Source organism: Hyperolius riggenbachi, chromosome 4 (assembly GCF_040937935.1).
Source record: "Hyperolius riggenbachi isolate aHypRig1 chromosome 4, aHypRig1.pri, whole genome shotgun sequence".
Taxonomy (NCBI): domain Eukaryota; kingdom Metazoa; phylum Chordata; class Amphibia; order Anura; family Hyperoliidae; genus Hyperolius; species Hyperolius riggenbachi.
In genome coordinates this window covers 405,182,205-405,200,414 of record NC_090649.1, presented here as the reverse complement: position 1 = coordinate 405,200,414, position 18,210 = coordinate 405,182,205, and the positions used below count along the sequence as shown (strand labels likewise).

The 18,210-nt window shown below is 42.4% G+C and overlaps 1 protein-coding gene across 1 annotated transcript in view; it reads left to right on the top strand.

The window, feature by feature from the left end:
- CNRIP1 (cannabinoid receptor interacting protein 1) overlaps window positions 1–14,585 on the top strand; it is a 50,973-nt gene extending 36,388 nt beyond the window's left edge. Inside the window, exon 3 of the mRNA XM_068279598.1 lies at window positions 12,792–14,585. Coding sequence (XP_068135699.1) covers window positions 12,792–12,956 — 165 coding nt within the window. The 3' untranslated portion in view covers window positions 12,957–14,585. The remainder of the gene's footprint in view (window positions 1–12,791) is intronic.
- The last annotated feature ends 3,625 nt before the right edge of the window (window positions 14,586–18,210 follow it).

The window sequence follows — 18,210 nt, the reverse complement described above, 5'->3', positions numbered from 1 at the left end:
CCCATAGTAGCTCTGTCCTCTGCGGCCAGTCAAGGTCAGTCAGCCTGCGGGCCAGGAGAATGGCCGGGCCACGCCTGCACAGTACACCCAGATAGCCACGCCCACAAAGAACGGGGTTGCAACAGGAGAATCTAGGAGGCTTAAGACCGCGGTGAGGGAGCGATCTGCGCGGAGGGTGCCAGCGGAAAGTCCCAGGTATGTATACAACTTTTATGTATCCTCATCTCAGGTTCACTTTAAAGAGGAGCTGCCAGCTATACTGTCTCCAAACCCCCCCCCCCCCCCCCCCCCCCCCCCCCACATATATATAAGTAGATAAATACTTGCTCTACTTACATAACATATGTATTGCGCTGTCCACATTGTGATTTTTCTGCACATTGTGCAGCAGGCACACAGTTAGAAGCTGGTCTTCCAGCTCATCATTGCCTATATACATTTGTTGCACGCCCTTGGCCTAAATGTAATGGCATCTTTGTAAAAAAAAATGTACCTTCCCCCCATCAAAGAAACAAAAAATTAAACACCAAGTTGAATTAGAAGCACACAGAAGATCACTGCTATGCATCTTTCGCAATCAGGAATTAAACAACTCAGCAGTATGGAGAGTTCAGTGCTTTGTCACAGTGGCATTCTGATAAGACTCTAAAGATAGAATGAAACTATTGAAAAAGTGCTTGTTCTTAGTACTTGTCAAAAAAAAAAAAAGTGAACACTTGTATGGTGCTTTTCTACTGTCGATTCAAACCTTTTCAGAGCTGCACCCACTAAGGGCATGCCCAGTAAGCCACCGTTGAGAGTTAAGGTGGCCATATACTGGTCAGTGTGGCCATCGGATACTGTAGACCCCTAATGCTGGCAATACACGGCTCGATTCTGAGTCATTAAGATGGCTCGGTAGATAATTTCCGACGCGTCCGATCGCCCGCCTGATCGTTTCGCCGCTCAATTCTGCATTGAGGACAATGGAAAAAGATAAGAAAAACGAGCAGAAGATAAGAGAATCGCCTGCAGAATCGAGCGGGGAATCGATCAAGCGAAAGAATCGAGCGGCAAAATCGAGCCGTGTATGCCCAGCATAACGGAAAATTATCTGATCAGAGAGGGATCTATCTGATCAATTCCAAATCTGATCTCCCAGTTGCTACACACTTTAGTTCCAATGGACACAGCTTGATTGATCTTCATGTCACTGCCCTGAAGGGTGGCTTCAAATCGTCGAAAGAAAGATTAGTAGCAGAGTCAACATTTATAAATCTGTTCAAGGCTGTGGATAAAGGCTTGAATAAGGACAAAAACTTTTTATATCGGTATTAGGTTGATGATATGTAATGCCATAAATCTTTCTCAGCCTATATTGCATCCACTCTGCTTGTAGCTAAAACATGTGAAATCACAATTTATGATGCCTCTGTGACAGTCCCAATTGTGTGAGTATTGAGTAAACAAGGAGTCTTATCTATTAGTCATAAATCAGCTAACAACATGAATCAAAATAAAAAGACATCCATAGTACCATGAATTAATTGCATAAACCGCAAGTTCAAAAGTACAGTAATCACAAATTTATTAGGGACGTATCCCTTTAAAAACAATTAAAACCGCTGCGGAGGCAGGGCAAGCAATCATGTAGTGAAAATTTACCACAGTACACTGACACAAGGGAAAGACCAGACTATAACGGAGCACAATGTAGCTGTTTGTTCCGTAACACAAACAGGATTGAAGTCTGACGAAGGCTGCAAAGCTAAAAGCTTACTCTTATTCTTTTAAGTTAGCCAATAAATGGTATCATACCGATTCAGAACTTGTTGCTCAGACTTGACCAGAGACTATTTTGTAGAGAGCAAATGTAATGGTTATTTCCCTGCAGTGTTCCCTCCACTGTTTTAGGGGCGCCTGGTCCACCAGGCTGACCAATCGGTTGACTGGGGCGCCGTGGGGGGAACCGTGACAAACCCCCCGCCAGATTGTGGGACCCCCGTGGTGAACTGACTTGTCGTGTCTAATAGACACCGCGCCAGTTCACTACCCGCAGGTCACTTCAGCCTGCGGACCCTTCCGGTAGGCAAAGCAGGGCTACGGGAAGATGACGCCCGAAGCCCTGTACTGGAGACTATTTGTGTCTCCAGTACAGGTCTTTGGGGCGCCACCTTCCCGTAGCCCTGCTCTCTGCCTGCCAGCGCGGCGGAAGTTTCGTAGCAGCTGGCTGCAGGACAGTTATTGGGGAGCTGTGCCCCGGGAGAGGAGTCTCCAGCACGTGAGTAAAGGCTTTTTTTTTTTTTTTTTTACAGGTGCCCATTATTTTCTGGTGACATGCTTCCCACAATAGGATTATTTTCTGGTGACATGCTTTCCACAATAGGATTATTTTCTGGTGACATGCTTCCCACAATAGGATTATTTAATGGTGAAACATTGCCGCATTATGATTATTTTCATGGGGGGGGGGGGGGGGGAGGCACAGGTTTTCTTGTCCGGAGTGACAAAATGGCTAGAGGCGCCCCTGCACTGTTTAGTTCACTTCTTTCGCCTCTGCCAGGTTTGTGCAGTCTATCGTGGATGTTCCTTCTATTTCAGGATACCCCCGCCTCCCAAATTGTATAGTGGCACCTTCAATCAATCCCCATAGAGCGGAGTTCCTGGAAGGCAAAGGACTGGTAGCTGCTTTGGAGGTTTTACCACCAGGGATCGGAACACTAAGAGGGACAATTCACCTTGAAGAGAAGGATAGTTTGGAATGGAGGTAGCCTGCTAGAGAGGTATCTCCCTTTCTCCCCAAATTTTAATTTAAATGTCTGAAGTTTTTTTTTTCTTTTCCTCTAAAGTGGGAAGGGTTAAGAACCTTTTCTTTGTTCAGTCCTTACATCTCTTGCCACCACAGGAAGTAAGTGGGAGCTGCAATGAAAGCCAGATAGATGTGTTACTATTTCTCACTCTCATGTGAAGACATAAAAGGAACTTTTGGACCTTCAAGTGACTGAACTTGTGAAAAATAAATGACTTGTGGGTTTTAGAAACAGCATATGCATAGCGCACCTGCACGTAGCCAGGCTGCAGTGTGAAGGTCAGACCTATAGCAACGATGTGAAGAAATTCTGTTTTGTAGCCCATGCAGGCTTTTTTTTCTCTAACTTCTTTTGCTAAATAATGTGCACAGAACAAATAAGCGTTTTTGAACTGCTGGGAACAGAGGCACCACAATAGAATAAAATATACTAAAACCATTTAAAAAGGTGGTAGTGGTGGACGTATCTCCCTCAGCAAAGACTCAAAAAGTCGGGATTCAACATAAATCAGACTTTAATCAAAAAGCTCCAAACAGGCAACGCAATTCGCAGGGTTTCACCCACTTCTTCAGGCAATAAAAGGAGCAACTGTGCTGACAGCAAGAAATAGCACTTTTTTGTTTTCCTACTTCTACAGAGAGCAACATCTTAAAGAGGAACTCCAGTGAAAGTAATGTAATAAAAAAAGTGCTTCATTTTTACAATAATTATTTATAAATGATTTAGTCAGTGTTTGCCCATTGTTAAATCTTTCCTCTCCCTGATTTACATTCAGACATTGATCACATGTGACATTTTTACTGCTGGCAGGTGATGTCTGTGGAAGGAGATGCTGCTTGCTTTTTTTTTTTTGGCAGTTGGAAACCGCTTTTATTTCCCACAAAGCAATGAGGTTCACAGACAGGAAACAGGGAGGGGTTTCACCACAATATTAGCCATACAGACCACCCTGATGATCCGTTTGAGAAAAGGAAAAGATATCTCATGGGAAAGGGGGTATCAGCTACTGATTGGGATGAAGTTCAATTCTTGGTTACGGTTTCTCTTTAACCCAAGGGGGGGTCTGGTCTAGTCTCCCCACCTGCCCATATAGTGGTTACCTTGGTGGTAATCAATCCTTGTAAGTATTATTTCAATACATGTAACATTTGGGATTGTCGGACCCAACTTGCTACGCTATCAGGGCTTTCAATTGTCTCCCTTTTGTCTTACAAATAATTGATTTTATTCCTGCAGCCTCCTAAGCAAATCAAAAATCATTAGACAGTGCTGCCTGTTTTGTTGGTCTGAAAGGGCATACAATGGGTACAGTACATATTTAAATTATACCATGGAGTAATAGAAGCCTTGTCTGATGACTTATGCTTTAGATCATGTGAATGCTACGTAAGGGTGCAGGATTGTGTTGTACCAATTTTATTCTATTTTTTTTTTTTTTAATTCTTTCTAGCTGAACTTTATGGATGGATTTTTTTAACCATAATAGTAACTATGTAATGTGCCACCTGCCTAAAGATTGATCACATAAACCCCTTTTTAGCAACACTATTCCCTTATGGTGGGATCTTAAAGTGGATCCAAAATAAACTTTTACTCATTGCATAATTGAGTTCCTTTCATATAGTTTATAGGGCATTCCTCAAGCCAAATACTTTTTTTTTGTTTTAATACTCTAATTCCCTATAAACTAAACAAGCCTAACTCACAGCTTCTCTTGGCACTCTGCCTTAGTAGCAAGGGCTTATGGGAGCTCAGTCTGGGCAGGAGGAGGAGGAGGTTACTAGCCAGAGATTTCAAAGGAAGAGTGGAGGAGGAGAGGGGAGTGAAGTTTTCCCAGGCTGAGGGCTAGAGATGCAGATCAGCTTGCCTGTGTGTAATGTGACAAACAGAACATGGCCGCTCTCATTGTATCACAGGAATAATCATAAACTGCTAAAGCTGATATCTTTTGGAGTCTATTCTTCAAGAGGTCAGAGCCATTTGCGTAGCAAATATTAGGCAAAGGTTTTCCAGTGGTTTGGCGCATAACTTTTTTTATATAATGAGATCTTTGTGTAGTTAAAGAACACCTGACCCGAGACACAGCTACCTAATGTAAGCACATGCTTTATCCACATACTGTACCTATGTGCATTGTCTGTTCCTCTCCTCCTTTTAGCCTCAGTCTCCAAAATTGCTCCTTGAAAAATGTGACTTTTGGCTAAAGTCACATTTTTAGACAGGAAGAGTCAGGCTTATAGCGATGTTCCCTCCTCTCATTCTCCTATTTCCTCCTCTTCCCCGCCCCTAAGGGACAATCGTTATTGTCTGCCTTTTTTAATCAACTTCCATGTGTGATTGCCCAGAAATGTGAACCAGCCTAAAAAACTCCAATTTAGCTCAAGGATGCAGACAAATATGGCTACCTTCAGTTGGCTCACCTGATTAAGAAATACCCACTATCCATGCCCCAAATTCCTAATTCCATCTGGAACTTTCTAGCTAGACCAAAACTAAGAAAAGGGGGCATTTCATTCTGGTATAAATTACTATCGGAATCAGATGGGTCCTCCATGCGTAAATATATAAAAGTGTGGGAATATGACCTAAACACTAGTATTTCAGACTCAGACATAGAAAGAGCTTTCTCAAATATCCATAAATACTCTAAATGTGCCAACCACATAGAGACGGCGCAGAAAATCCTGTCTAAATGGTACTTTACCCCACTCAAACTCTCCAGATTTTCCCACAACACATCTAAAGATTGCTGGAGAGAATGTTCACAAACCGGGTCTCTGCTCCATCTCTTGTGGGATTGTAAAATAATATTCCCCTTCTGGGAAGAAGTAAATAAATTAATCTCTAAAATAACAGGTGCTAGAACAGACTTCTCCCCTAAACTAGCCCTACTATCTATAGGTTTAGATAACTTTCCCCCTCAATTCAGATTAATAATTACACAGATCTGTTGTATTGCCAGGTCACTGATCTTATCAAACTGGAAACAAATAGAGAGACCCTATATTGCACAACTAATTCAAATACTACAACACAACTTTCAAATGGAAAAACTCCTCAGAAGTCGAAATAACCAAAATGTCCACATACACGAATGGAATTATGACTGGAATAACTTGACCCAAAGTTCAGGTAATACCCCCCTTCAAGAAGTAAGAGAAGAAATAGGTAGATAGACTTGATTGCTTCAATACACCGGCAAATAACTGGATCACTCTCATCCCCAATTTCCGCTACACCCCACCCCCTCCTCCCCCACCCACCCTCTGCTAGTTGTGCCCCTCTCGAGTGACTGGAGCCCTAGGGTAAAATAAGTTCCTAGGTCCCCTCCAGTCTTAACCCCATGAGGCAAATATATGTCAACAAAGCGATCTAGGGGAGTAATAGATACTCCCGAGGTTCTTAAGTTTCAAGTAGGTACCGGATAGGCCTACTATAATATGTTTTTGGTTAATTGGTTTATAGAATAGAAACTGTTAAAATATAGGCCAAGCTTAAGGATATGACATAAAAGCCATTATATTACAGGATATAAAGACTAAGCACAAACCATAGTGGTATGTTAATAATAAACGGATTGTACATGTAAATGTAATGATTACTACAAATGGACTGTAACGAATGGTCTATCATATTATGTATGATTTTTGTCAAAAACTCAATAAAAATATATTGAATTAAAAAAAAAAACTCCAATTTAGCAGCTGTTTTGCACATAAAGGGGTAAAAGACATTAGCATTGTACATCAGCTTTACTGCAACAACACCACGCGACTCATAAACTCATCCCTCTGTTACTCAGAAAAAGCAGTATGCCACAATAAACAAGTTAAGTTACAAATATGCCTCGTTCTACTGCCAAAGAAACGAACCACTTGATGAAGAAGATGCAGCTGGATTTGCTGGGTCAAATTCCGTGGCAACTTTCATTGCTTATTGTCCCCCACTGAAAGTAAACTCAATAATTACAAACTGCATGCAGCCACATGATTTATGATTAGTGTATCGGCAGGCACGGGTAATTGCAGGAGAGAGAGAGACAGAAAAGCTAGCGAATACGATGTACAATTACAGATGACATATGCATGTGACATGTAGCCATTGTACTATCTGTGTGTCTGATAGCTACCTTGATGTAGATTTAAAGTTGGAATCCAATACAGAATATAGAACAGGCAATGTAGTTCAAGCTTAGGACACAAGATGAGCAGTCTCTAATTACAGGAAACTTAAATTAGTAGACATTAAAGGGACTCCGAGCAGTGCAGAAACTATGGAAAGATGCACATCATTTTAAAGCTCTCTTTTTCCTCTTTCCAATGATATATAAACCGCCACCCTACGCCTTTTAGTTTTCGCTATTTTCGCGATTGAAATTGCCGCGGCCGCGATTTCGATCGCGAAAATAGAGAAAACTAAAAGGCGTAGGGCAACGATTTAGGTGTCGTCGGAAAGAGGAGAAAGAGAGCTTTAAAATGATATCCATCAAGCCATAGTTATATTGTATTACACAGGGCAACTTTTTGCCAAAGTCAGCAGCTGCATTCAGCAGAATGGAGCTGCTGACACTGGGGAAAGTGTCGTCCTGTGTAATACAATATAACTATGGCTTGATGGATATCATTTTAAAGCTCTCTTTCTCCTCTTTCTGACGACACCTAAATCGTTGCCCTATGCCTTTTAGTTTTCTCTATTTTCGCGATCGAAATCGCAGCCGCGGCAATTTCAATCGCGAAAATAGCGAAAACTAAAAGGCGTAGGGCGGCGGTTTATATATCATTGGAAAGAGGAGAAAGAGAGCTTTCAAATGATGTGCATCTTTCCATAGTTTCTGCACTGCTCGGAGTCCCTTTAAACAAACCCCTGAATAAAGCTTGGTGTATAATTACGATGTTATTTTCCTACACTTAAGACCTAGCTTTTATTAGACAACTGTATTAGGAAACAATGGTATTTATTCACTGATGTAGGTAGTTTCAGAGAGTCATTAAGATTTTTTTTTTGTATAGTAGGCCTAAAAGAATCCTAAAGCTAATGTAACTCAAAACCAAACAGATACTTACTCAATGAGAGGGATGGTTCTGGGTCCAATAGAACATTCCCTTTCCTCTCACGGTCCCCTTGTACTAGAAGATGTCATCCCTGTTTGAATCCCCCACGGCTTGAGGCTTCGGAAATCTTTGGGAGCCCGAGTGCTCCAAAAGATGGGCGGCTCCATACTGCGCATGTGTGAGCGCAAGAAAGAGAACTCTAGCGCAGATGCAGTACAGAGCCGGCCGTCTTTGGTGACACTCGTCTCCCGAAGACTTCCAAAGCTTCTCGCGGTGGCACAGAGCAGTATTTGATTAATTGGTTTGATAACACTACTGGGGGTGACATCGCTGGAACAAAGGGACCGTGAGAGGAGCTGTATGATGCTGGGGCACATCTGGCTATGGGGGGGGGCTGACTTGTACTGGGGGAACATCTGGCAACTGTGGCGGGGGCTATATTGGGGAGGGAGCTTATACGCGAGTCAATCACTTTTTCCTGTTTTTTGAGGGAAAAATGGGTACCTCGGCTTATACACTGGTCAGGTTATATGCAAGTATATACGGTATTTGATAGTACAAAATTGTAATAATGAAATAATGATTTCATAATTGTGAAATAATGTTTTTCCATCATTCCTTGATGCTGTGTAATTATTAATACTTGTTCAGATGAATTTGTTTATTACCCTATTTTTTGGGCTATACGACACACCTAGGTGTAGAAGGCATCTGGTAGACCTTTTCCCCCTAAGCTGTCTCTAAGCTACTCTATTCAAGCTACGCTGCCCAGCTACACTAAGCCCCCCCCCCTACACACACACACACACACACACACACACACACTGTGCTGCATTTAGTTTTTAGTCTCAAAAATTTTTACATTTACTTTACCCTCTGAGGCCTACTAAAGTACCCCCCAGTTGTATGTGTACCATGTGTTGAGAACCTTCAATGTTCCTTGCTTCAGAGGACCTTAGAAATATATGCTATACAGTGGCTTGCAAAAGTATTCGGCCCCCTTGAAGTTTTCCACATTTTGTCACATTACTACCACAAACATGAATCCATTTTATTGGAATTCCACGTGAAAGACCAATACAAAGTGGTGTACACGTGAGAAGTGGAACGAAAATAATTCATGATTCCAAACATTTTTTTAAAAATAAATAACTGCAAAGTGGGGTGTGCGTAATTATTCAGCCCCCTTTGGTCTGAGTGCAGTCAGTTGCCCATAGACATTGCCTGATGAGTGCTAATCACTAAATAGAGTGCACCTGTGTGTAATCTAATGTCAGTACAAATACAGCTGCTCTGTGACGGCCTCAGAGGTTGTCTAAGAGAATATTGGGAGCAACAACACCATAAAGTCCAAAGAACACACCAGACAGGTCAGGGATAAAGTTGTTGAGAAATTTAAAGCAGACTTATGCTACAAAAAGATTTCCACAGCTTTGAACATCCCACGGAGCACTGTTCAAGCGATCATTCAGAAATGGAAGAAGTATGGCACAACTGTAAACCTATCAAGACAAGGCTGTCCACCTAAACTCACAGGCCGAACAAGGAGAGCACTGATTAGAAATGCAGTCAAGAGGCCCATGGTGACTCTGGACGAGCTGCAGAGATCTACAACTCAGGTGGGGGAATATATCCATCGGACAACTATTAGTCATGCACTGCACAAAGTTGGCCTTTATGGAAGAGTGGCTAGAAGAAAGCCATTGTTAAAAGAAAAGCATAAGAAGTCCCGTTTGCAGTTTGCCACAAGCCATGTGAGGGACACACCAAACATGTGGAAGAAGGTGCTCTGGTCAGATGAGACCAAAATGGATCTTTTTGGCCAAAATGCAAAACGCTATGTGTGGTGGAAAAGTAACACTGCACATCACTCTGAACACACCATCCCCACTGTCAAATATGGTGGTGGCAGCATTATGCTCTGGTGGTGCTTCTCTTCAGCAGGGACAGGGAGGCTGGTCAGAGTTGATGGGAAGATGGATGGAGCCAAATACAGGGAAATCTTGGAAGAAAACCTCTTGGAGTCTGCAAAAGACTTGAGACTGGGGAGGAGGTTCACCTTCCAGCAGGACAATGACCCTAAACATAAAGCCAGGGCAACAATGGAATGGTTTAAAACAAAACAAACATATCCATGTGTTAGAATGGCCCAGTCAAAGTCCAGATCTAAATCCAATCGGGAATCTGTGACAAGATCTGAAAACTGCTGTTCACAAACGCTGTCCATCTAATCTGACTGAGCTGGAGCTGTTTTGCAAAGAATGGGCAAGGGTTTTAGTCTCTAGATGTGCAAAGCTGGTAGAAATATACCCTAAAAGGCTGGCAGCTGTAATTGCAGCAAAAGGTGGTTCTACAAAGTATTGACTCTGGGGGCCGAATAATTATGCACACCCCACTTTGCAGTTATTTATTTTTAAAAAATGTTTGGAATCATGTATGATTTTCGTTCCACTTCTCACGTGTACACCACTTTGTATTGGTCTTTCACGTGGAATGCCAATAAAATTGTTTGCATGTTTGTGGCAGTAATGTGACAAAATGTGGAAAAGTTTAAATACTTTTGCAAGCCACTGTATGTTCAAAAACGACCGATTTAAAAGATAGGGCTTTAAACATTGTTACTACTGCAAACAGGTTCCATTCCCAGAGGCTGTTTGTAAGTCCAGCATATTTTCTACAGACTGGTATGTGTGAATAAATGTTTTACTTTCAGACAACACTGGATTTGGACATACAGTATGAAGAATGATTTTCGGTTGTTTTCAGTGTTGTTGTTACAACAGTTTATAAAATACTGTACCACGTAGTAACAAAAATATGTACCGTATATTCCGGCGTATAAGACAACTGGGCGTATAAGACTACCACCCAACTTTTCCACTTAAAATATAGTTTGGGATATTCTCGCCGTACAAGACTACCCCTCTTTCAACGCACTCCAAATTAAAAAAAATCATATACTGGTGCTATGTATGAACAGATACTGGTGCTGTACTGTATGTGGTACCCAGTATATAACCGTATATAGGCGATTTGACTGGTTGGATTGGTCAATTCTTCCTCTCCCTAAGTCGATTGGTCAGCTCTCCTTGTCTTCTTGTTTATCAGAGAGGTATGGAAGAATAGATTGTGCTGTGCCCATAAAACACGCCTCTTTCACCCTTCTGGCCCACCCTTGTATCCTATTTACCTCCTTCTCTGTCTCTCAGATCTCACACATGTGCACCTGCGCCACTTCACTACAGTCCTCAGCAGCGAGATCTGAGAGGCGGTAACAGAATAGGGTGTATAACCCGGCATCAATGACACCCAACGTATAAGATGACCCCCAACTTTTCAGAAGATTTTCAAGGGTTAAAAAGTATAAGTCTTATACACCAGAATATACAGTATTAACAAAAATCCATATACAGTGCATTTTGTACAATTTTGACAACTTTGTGTGTACAAGAAGAACTAGAGTGTTTGTTTGTTAGCAGGGTTTTATTTGTACAGCATAGCACTGCTGCAAAATTCTTTGACATTCTTTCTGACACCAGCAACAAAATGTTTCACCCTACAGGGTGAATACCTGAAGACCTGTATTTGTTGACACAGTACACATTTTATATGTATTTCTGGTGTCAGTTGTCTAGTTTTAACGAAACATTCTTGACTTCTGGGCAGAAGTTGGCTTGCAGGAGAAACTGGCCAGAATTTTGTGGAAAGGTCTGGCTGAGCGTCCAGCATTGTCTAGCTGTATCATCTCTGTCGCCTAGTGCTTAGCTTGATGGAGACTTCCTTTCTAGGACAGCAGTTTCAGGCAATAACACAGAGTACTTCACAACCTGGAATAGAAATACATGACATGTTAAAGTAAATTTGGGAGAGCCTTAGCTTAAAAATGTAGATACTTACCTTGGCAGAGGAAGGCCTCTGGGACCCTCCTCACTCTCCAGCGATGAGAACCCCAAATTACATGGAGCTCGACTGCACTGCGTAGGCGACTCGAACCTAAGCGGTAGCATTGAGCAGCCGCTCAGGCTTGGTGGAAAAGCTGCTAGCCAGAGCAATCTACACCTGCGCAGTGTGGGCAAGCTCCGTCGACAAGCCCTTTTTTACTGCTGGAACGCTGAGGAGGAGGGTGACGGTGGAAGCCACTGGAGGATCCAAAAACTTCTCTCTCTCGAGGTAAGTACACAAACTGGGCTGTTTAGTTTTCCTTTAGATGTACAGTCCTTAAAACGAATAGTATTTTTTTCCCACACATACTTTACAAATGACCTTTTTAAAAGATTAATGCACAACTATCAACTCCATAGTGTCCCCTGATTGCAATTGTATTATTGCTACTTTATAAGTATCCATGAACCCTGAGGGCCCTTTTACACTGCAGCGTTACAGTGCGGTAAATTTGCCGCACCACGCCCCTGGGCAATGAAAGTTTATGGGGGAGTTCACACTCCCTACATTGTGGTACACTGCGCTGGAAGTTCCCTATCTAACGCGAGCACATACCTATGTTACCGTGCGGCTCCTGTGGTGACCTGCAGCAATCTGCGTCAGACTGGAAGTCATGTCTATGGTGACGCAGTGTTTTAGAAAGAAAACACTGGTGGCGGTGTGGCACATGCACGGAAGTGTATTTGTTGCATCTGCGCACTTCCGTGTACACTACCCAGGAAGTGACCACAAATGTGTGTCACTTCCTGTTTGGATTTTGGCCAGATGAGGAATATTGTGTACGAACGCGATAATCCCCGAAGGTCTGTTTTTGGCAGTGTAAGTGCGAGGTCCACACCGCTGCCACCACTGCAGTGCGAAGCCGGCCTAAAAGGGTCCCTAGTTAGCCTCTGTCCTGCCAAATACAAACAGGACTTTGGTTCTCTTAGTGCCTGTCTATCTACCACCTGATAAGAAACCTATCTAAAATAAACAAATGGAGCTAATAATTTATTTGCCTCTTTTGCAGTTTGAAGACATTGGGAGCTTTGAAACAGTATGGCAAGTAAAGTTCTACAACTACCATAAAAGAGATCATTGCCAATGGGGCAACAGCTTCAGCAGCATTGAATATGAGTGCAAGCCCAATGAGACTCGAAGCCTGCTGTGGATCAACAAAGAAATGTTCCATTGAAGCCACCAAAGCTGGACATTTACCTAATAAGCTACTCAACCCAACCAGCACAATGAGCCTAAGAGTCACATAATCATGTATATAGCATATCGCGGGTTAAGAGGGAAAGTGATTACCCAATGTTTACTTAAAGTGGATCTGTCACCTGTACAACGTGGAGGAAGCCATGTTATGTATAGCCGCCAGTATCAATGCCCCTTCAGTTAAACTATCCAGCAGTACCATCAATGGTACAGTGGGGGTTCTCATCATTTTTCAGTATTAGGTTTTTCATTTATAATGGCTGACTCCACTATGTACTGGTGATCTGTGCACTTTAAATAATTTAATATTCTATATGAAAATATGTTTATATATTTATGTTTACAGCTGTGTAGTTGAATATGGTTTATTTTTGTAAATATTGTGTTTTAATGTAATTGTATCTTTAGAATACTAAAAGGTGATGATGGTTTGGCAAGCCAGAAAACCCCTTTGCTGTTGGGCTTTTGCCGATAGGCATATAAGCATGTCAGATAGATGTAGTTGATCAGTTGATCACCACCATTGTTACATGAGTAGTCCTGTCTCTCATCAGCTCTCTATGAGCAATGAAATCTCATCCTCATAGCCTAGGTTAGGATTCTGGTGGACCTAAGAGGTTGACCTTCACTTTGGATGCCCAGTATCTTTTGGAGAAATGTAGCTAGATAAGAATGGTGGCTCCATTCATAACAACAATGAGTTCGGTTTGTAAAACATAGCTTAAGACATCAGCTTTTTTTTTTTATCTGTTTGACATGGTTTGATGGCTCCTCAAAAGCCAATTAGATTTAGAGGACATTTGTTGTAACTTGATTGGATGTCTGAAGTTAGATTTCTTAGCTAGATAAGATGTTTTAGTAGAAATTTAGCCTTGCTTATCAAACCAAGGGCATCGAAATTAAAAGTGCCTGAAAGATTTGGGTTGCCCAAAGAAACCAATCGGCTTATTCCTTTTAATTTGTTGTCTAAAACATACATGGACAGTTCCCAAGGTTTCATCTACTTTTGCATCCCACCACCCACAAAAGTTAAATATCATTTTCAGAAAAAAAAGTTATGTGACCTTTGTGCCTGTTTACTAAACTCCTTTGCATTTATCTTGGTGGGAGGGTCCTTTGTATTCATCTCCAGTCTTTCAAGCTGATCTCTGAGTGCTCCAGACCACCTGGTCTGCACCATTGACCATCTCATTGATACAAAGATAATATTTACAGTATACACCCTGCTTACCAAAATACCAAGTATGTTAAGAAAAACCTTAGTAGTGGTGAATTGGTTTCTCCCAAACAAATTGGCCTTAGACTTTTAATGTCCCTTCCAAAAAAAAGAAAGCAAAAGTTAGATTCTTACCTCGGTAGAGGATCCCACATCCTCCTTGAGACCCCCGATCTAACAGTGGGACCCTCTGGCCGCACTCTCATCCTTGAAAAAGCATCACTGCACTGCACAGGACACTGCGCCACTGACCCAGTAGCATGGAGTTGCCTGAGCTCGGTGGAAAACGTCTGGTCCGATTGGCTCCATGCTACTGCGCAGGTGGAAGGCAATGCTAATTGCATTTAGGCAACATTTCATTTAAAGGGACTCAGAGCTGATAGATTAAAAAGATTGTATACATACCTGGGGCTTCCTCCAGCCCCATCCGCCTGGATCACTCCCACGCCGCCATCCTCCGCTGCCCGCAGCTTCGGAAACCTGGTCCCCGCACTTCCGTCAATCGTTGCCAGCTATGCAGGAGAAGTGCTCTCTCTACGTATCTCTCCAGCGGCTGCTGGAGAGATACCCAAACAGCGCACTTCTCTAGACTGGCTCCGACTGACGGAAGTGCGGGAACCCGGTACCGGAGCTGCAGACATCGGAGGACGGCGGCATGGGAGCGATCGGAGAGGATGGGGCTGGAGGAAGCCCCAGGTATGTATACAATCTTTTTCATTTATCAGCTCTGGTACACTTTTTATTTTTTCGCAATTATGCCCAAACTTTGAATATTCAATTGATTTTGCTTATTCCATTTGTAAATTCACTTAATTTTGTGCCAACTTTAGCTGTTAATAGCAAAGCCCCTATCCATGCTATCACCACCAAAATTGCTACGTATGTTAAGAGGAATAGTGGGAAGAAGGCAAAAAGATTTGAAACTGTAATTTTTCTTAATTTAAAAAAAAAATTCTTTGCATTTTCAAAATTGATTTTCTCAAAAACAACAAAGTCTTTTTGGAACATTCTGCCTTATTCCCACTATTTCCCTTAAAGAGAACCCGAGGTGTGTTTAAAGAATGTTATCTGCCTACAGAGGCTGGATCTGCCTATACAGCCCAGCCTCTGTTGCTATCCCAAACCCCACTAAGGTTCTCCTGCACTCTGCAATCCCTCATAAATCACAGCCGTGCTGTGAGGCTGTGTTTACATCTGTAGTGTCAGTCTCAGCTGCTCCCCTGCCTCCTGCATAGCTCCGGTCCCTGCCCTCGTCCCTTCCCTCCAATCAGCAGGGAGGGAAGGGATGCAGGCGGGGACTGGAGTTCTACAAGAGGCGGGGAGAGCAGCAGACTGACACTATAGAGATAAACACAGCCAGCTCTGACAAGCTGTTTGTCAGCAGCGTGGCTGTGATTTATGAGGGATTGCAGAGTGCAGGGGGACCTTAGGGGGGTTTGGGATAGCAACAGAGGCTGGGCTGTATTGGCAGATCCAGCCTCTGTATGCAGATAACATTCTTCAAACCCACCTCGGGTTCTCTTTAACAAACCTAACAATTTTGGTTAGGATAGCATGTATGGGGGCTTTGCTATTAACTGCTAATTCTGGAACTAAATTACACGCAAAGAATGATGTGAAATTGTGTTACTATGGTTCCTGATTATGTTTACAAATTAAATTAATTACAATTTTTCCTGAAATTTCGCATTATGATTTCCCATCGTTATTGCGAATTACAATGCAAAATTCATGCTCCTCACTACAAGGCGTCCTATGCAATCCAGCTGGGCTCATTCATGGACAGGCGTGTGGCCACACTCACTCTTTCACAAGCTCTTGTCGAAGAGTTTTGGGGGTCCAGCACTGGATTGGTGGAGGATAGGAGGACAGGGGAAAACTCTAGATTATCCAGATGCTACCCTCTACTGAGGTAAGTACTAGGGATGATCACTGATATGCAAATTGTTCAGAGTTGATGCAAATGTATGCAAATTTTTATGCAAATGAATGCCGTTTGAAAATGGACAAATCAATTTAAACCTGGGTTTAAATTGATTGGTCTATTTTCAAACTGCATACATTTGCATAAAAATTTGCATAGTTTCAGAACAATTTGCATCTCATTGATCATCCCTAGTAAGTACTCATTTGCAGAGCCGTATCATCCACAAGGGAAACTGAGGCAGTTTCCTAGGACCTGGAGATAATCTAGGGACCTGGTGAATTAAGGCAAACATTAGAGGATCTCATTGCATATCATATCCGTGTGGGTGTGTGATGTATAAAACTGCTAGGATCACAGGAAAGAGAATTTGATTGGTTACCATGAGCTACACAATCAGTTATTTGAGACACTTTGATTCATGAAGCCAAGTGTTAAAGAAAACTGTGAGAGTGACACCTTTTACGTTGTCTGCTTTTATTTAGTAATATGCTCAAGGGGAAACTTATCATTAATATGTTTTATTTTTTTTTACTTTGTGCCTTTATAATTTATGGTAGTATTAAACACAAACATGTTTGTTAGTGTAGCTGGTAGCTTTACATGTGTCCTTCTTTCATAAGAAATAAGCCTGTATGTTCTATAGGCAGACGCTCCAACAGGATATGCTGCTTCTCTTCTCTGCTGTACAAAGCCATGATATCCTGTGCTCCTAATGGCAGTGGCATAACTACAGGAGAGATCTCAGGGGGTCCCAGTGAGAGCTGTAGAGGGCCCAACTACTAACCTTCCCTTCCTCCAATACGGGGGACTATACTTCAGATCAGGTGTTTGTGTGAATCCAATTGTTATGGGTATGAAGATCATATGGCCACACTTGTTTTATGGCCCTTGTGAGATGGTGCATAAGACGCACCAAGGGGAGGCAAGAGAACATGCGTGGGGGCTCCATCAAAGTGCACAAGGCCAATCTAGGTGGGTGACTACACCCATATTCATAAACTAGAGGAAACCTACACCTCCTTTTTTCACTAACAGGCATGGTTCGCCCATTATGCCAAGTGAGGTGACTTCCTCAGGCAGCAGAAGTCTGGGGCCAGCTCCAGTCAGAAACAGGAAGCGAAGAGAGTGCCTGGCCAACCTATACTGGGGGCAACCGTACCTAAGTACCAATACTGGGGGCACCTATACCTGGCTACCTATCTATACCGAGGGTGTTTTTGGGGGGGCTCACCACAGCTATAATGTGTGGTGCAAATTGTCAGGTGCTGTGCGTTCATTCCTCTCACGTTTGCCTCAGGCAGCAAAAACTCTAGAACCGGTCCTGCTAACAAATCCTTATTGCTTCAGCCAAAAAATAGCCTGCACAGGGTCTCTTAATAACATGCCAGTAAAGAGAGGCCAGACACTTTGGGCTGGTGCACACCAGAGCGGTTCTGGAGCTTTTTATAAAACTCTTTCAGGGGGAAAACCGCTTGGCTAATGAAAGTGAATGGGATGGTGCACACCAGAGCGGCTCGTTTTTTCCACAAACGCAAACTCGGGGGCTGCAGCATTTTTTAGATTTCTGAGGCGTTTCTGCTTCTAAGTTAAAGTATAGGAAAGTGGAAAACAGCTCTGAAAAATGCTACATCAGAGTGGTTTTCCAGGCGTTTTTGTTACAAAAGCTGTTCAGTAACAGCATTACTGTAACAATAATTGAACTCTGCTACACAAAAACGCTGCAAAAAACGCTAGGCATGTTTAGAAAACCTCTCTACATGCCTAGTATCACTCTGACAATCTGCTTCAAAAACCCCTATCGTTTTGCGGATCTGCTAGAGGTTTTTGGTGTGCACTGGGCCTTTGTCAGATTTATCAACTTCTGTAAAAATGTGTGTTACTCTTAGGTGAAGTATTGTAACTAGGGCTTTATTTCTATATACTTTTTGTTTTACTTTGAGCAGATCTTATTCCGAGTGATAAAGAGGAGGAGAGTATTTTGCATCTGAATGTGTGGTCAATGTTGTAGCTGTCTACTTTGATACTTAAGATATCATTGGTGCTAATCATAAGAATTAATATAAAATGATATCAGAAAGCCATTTCATG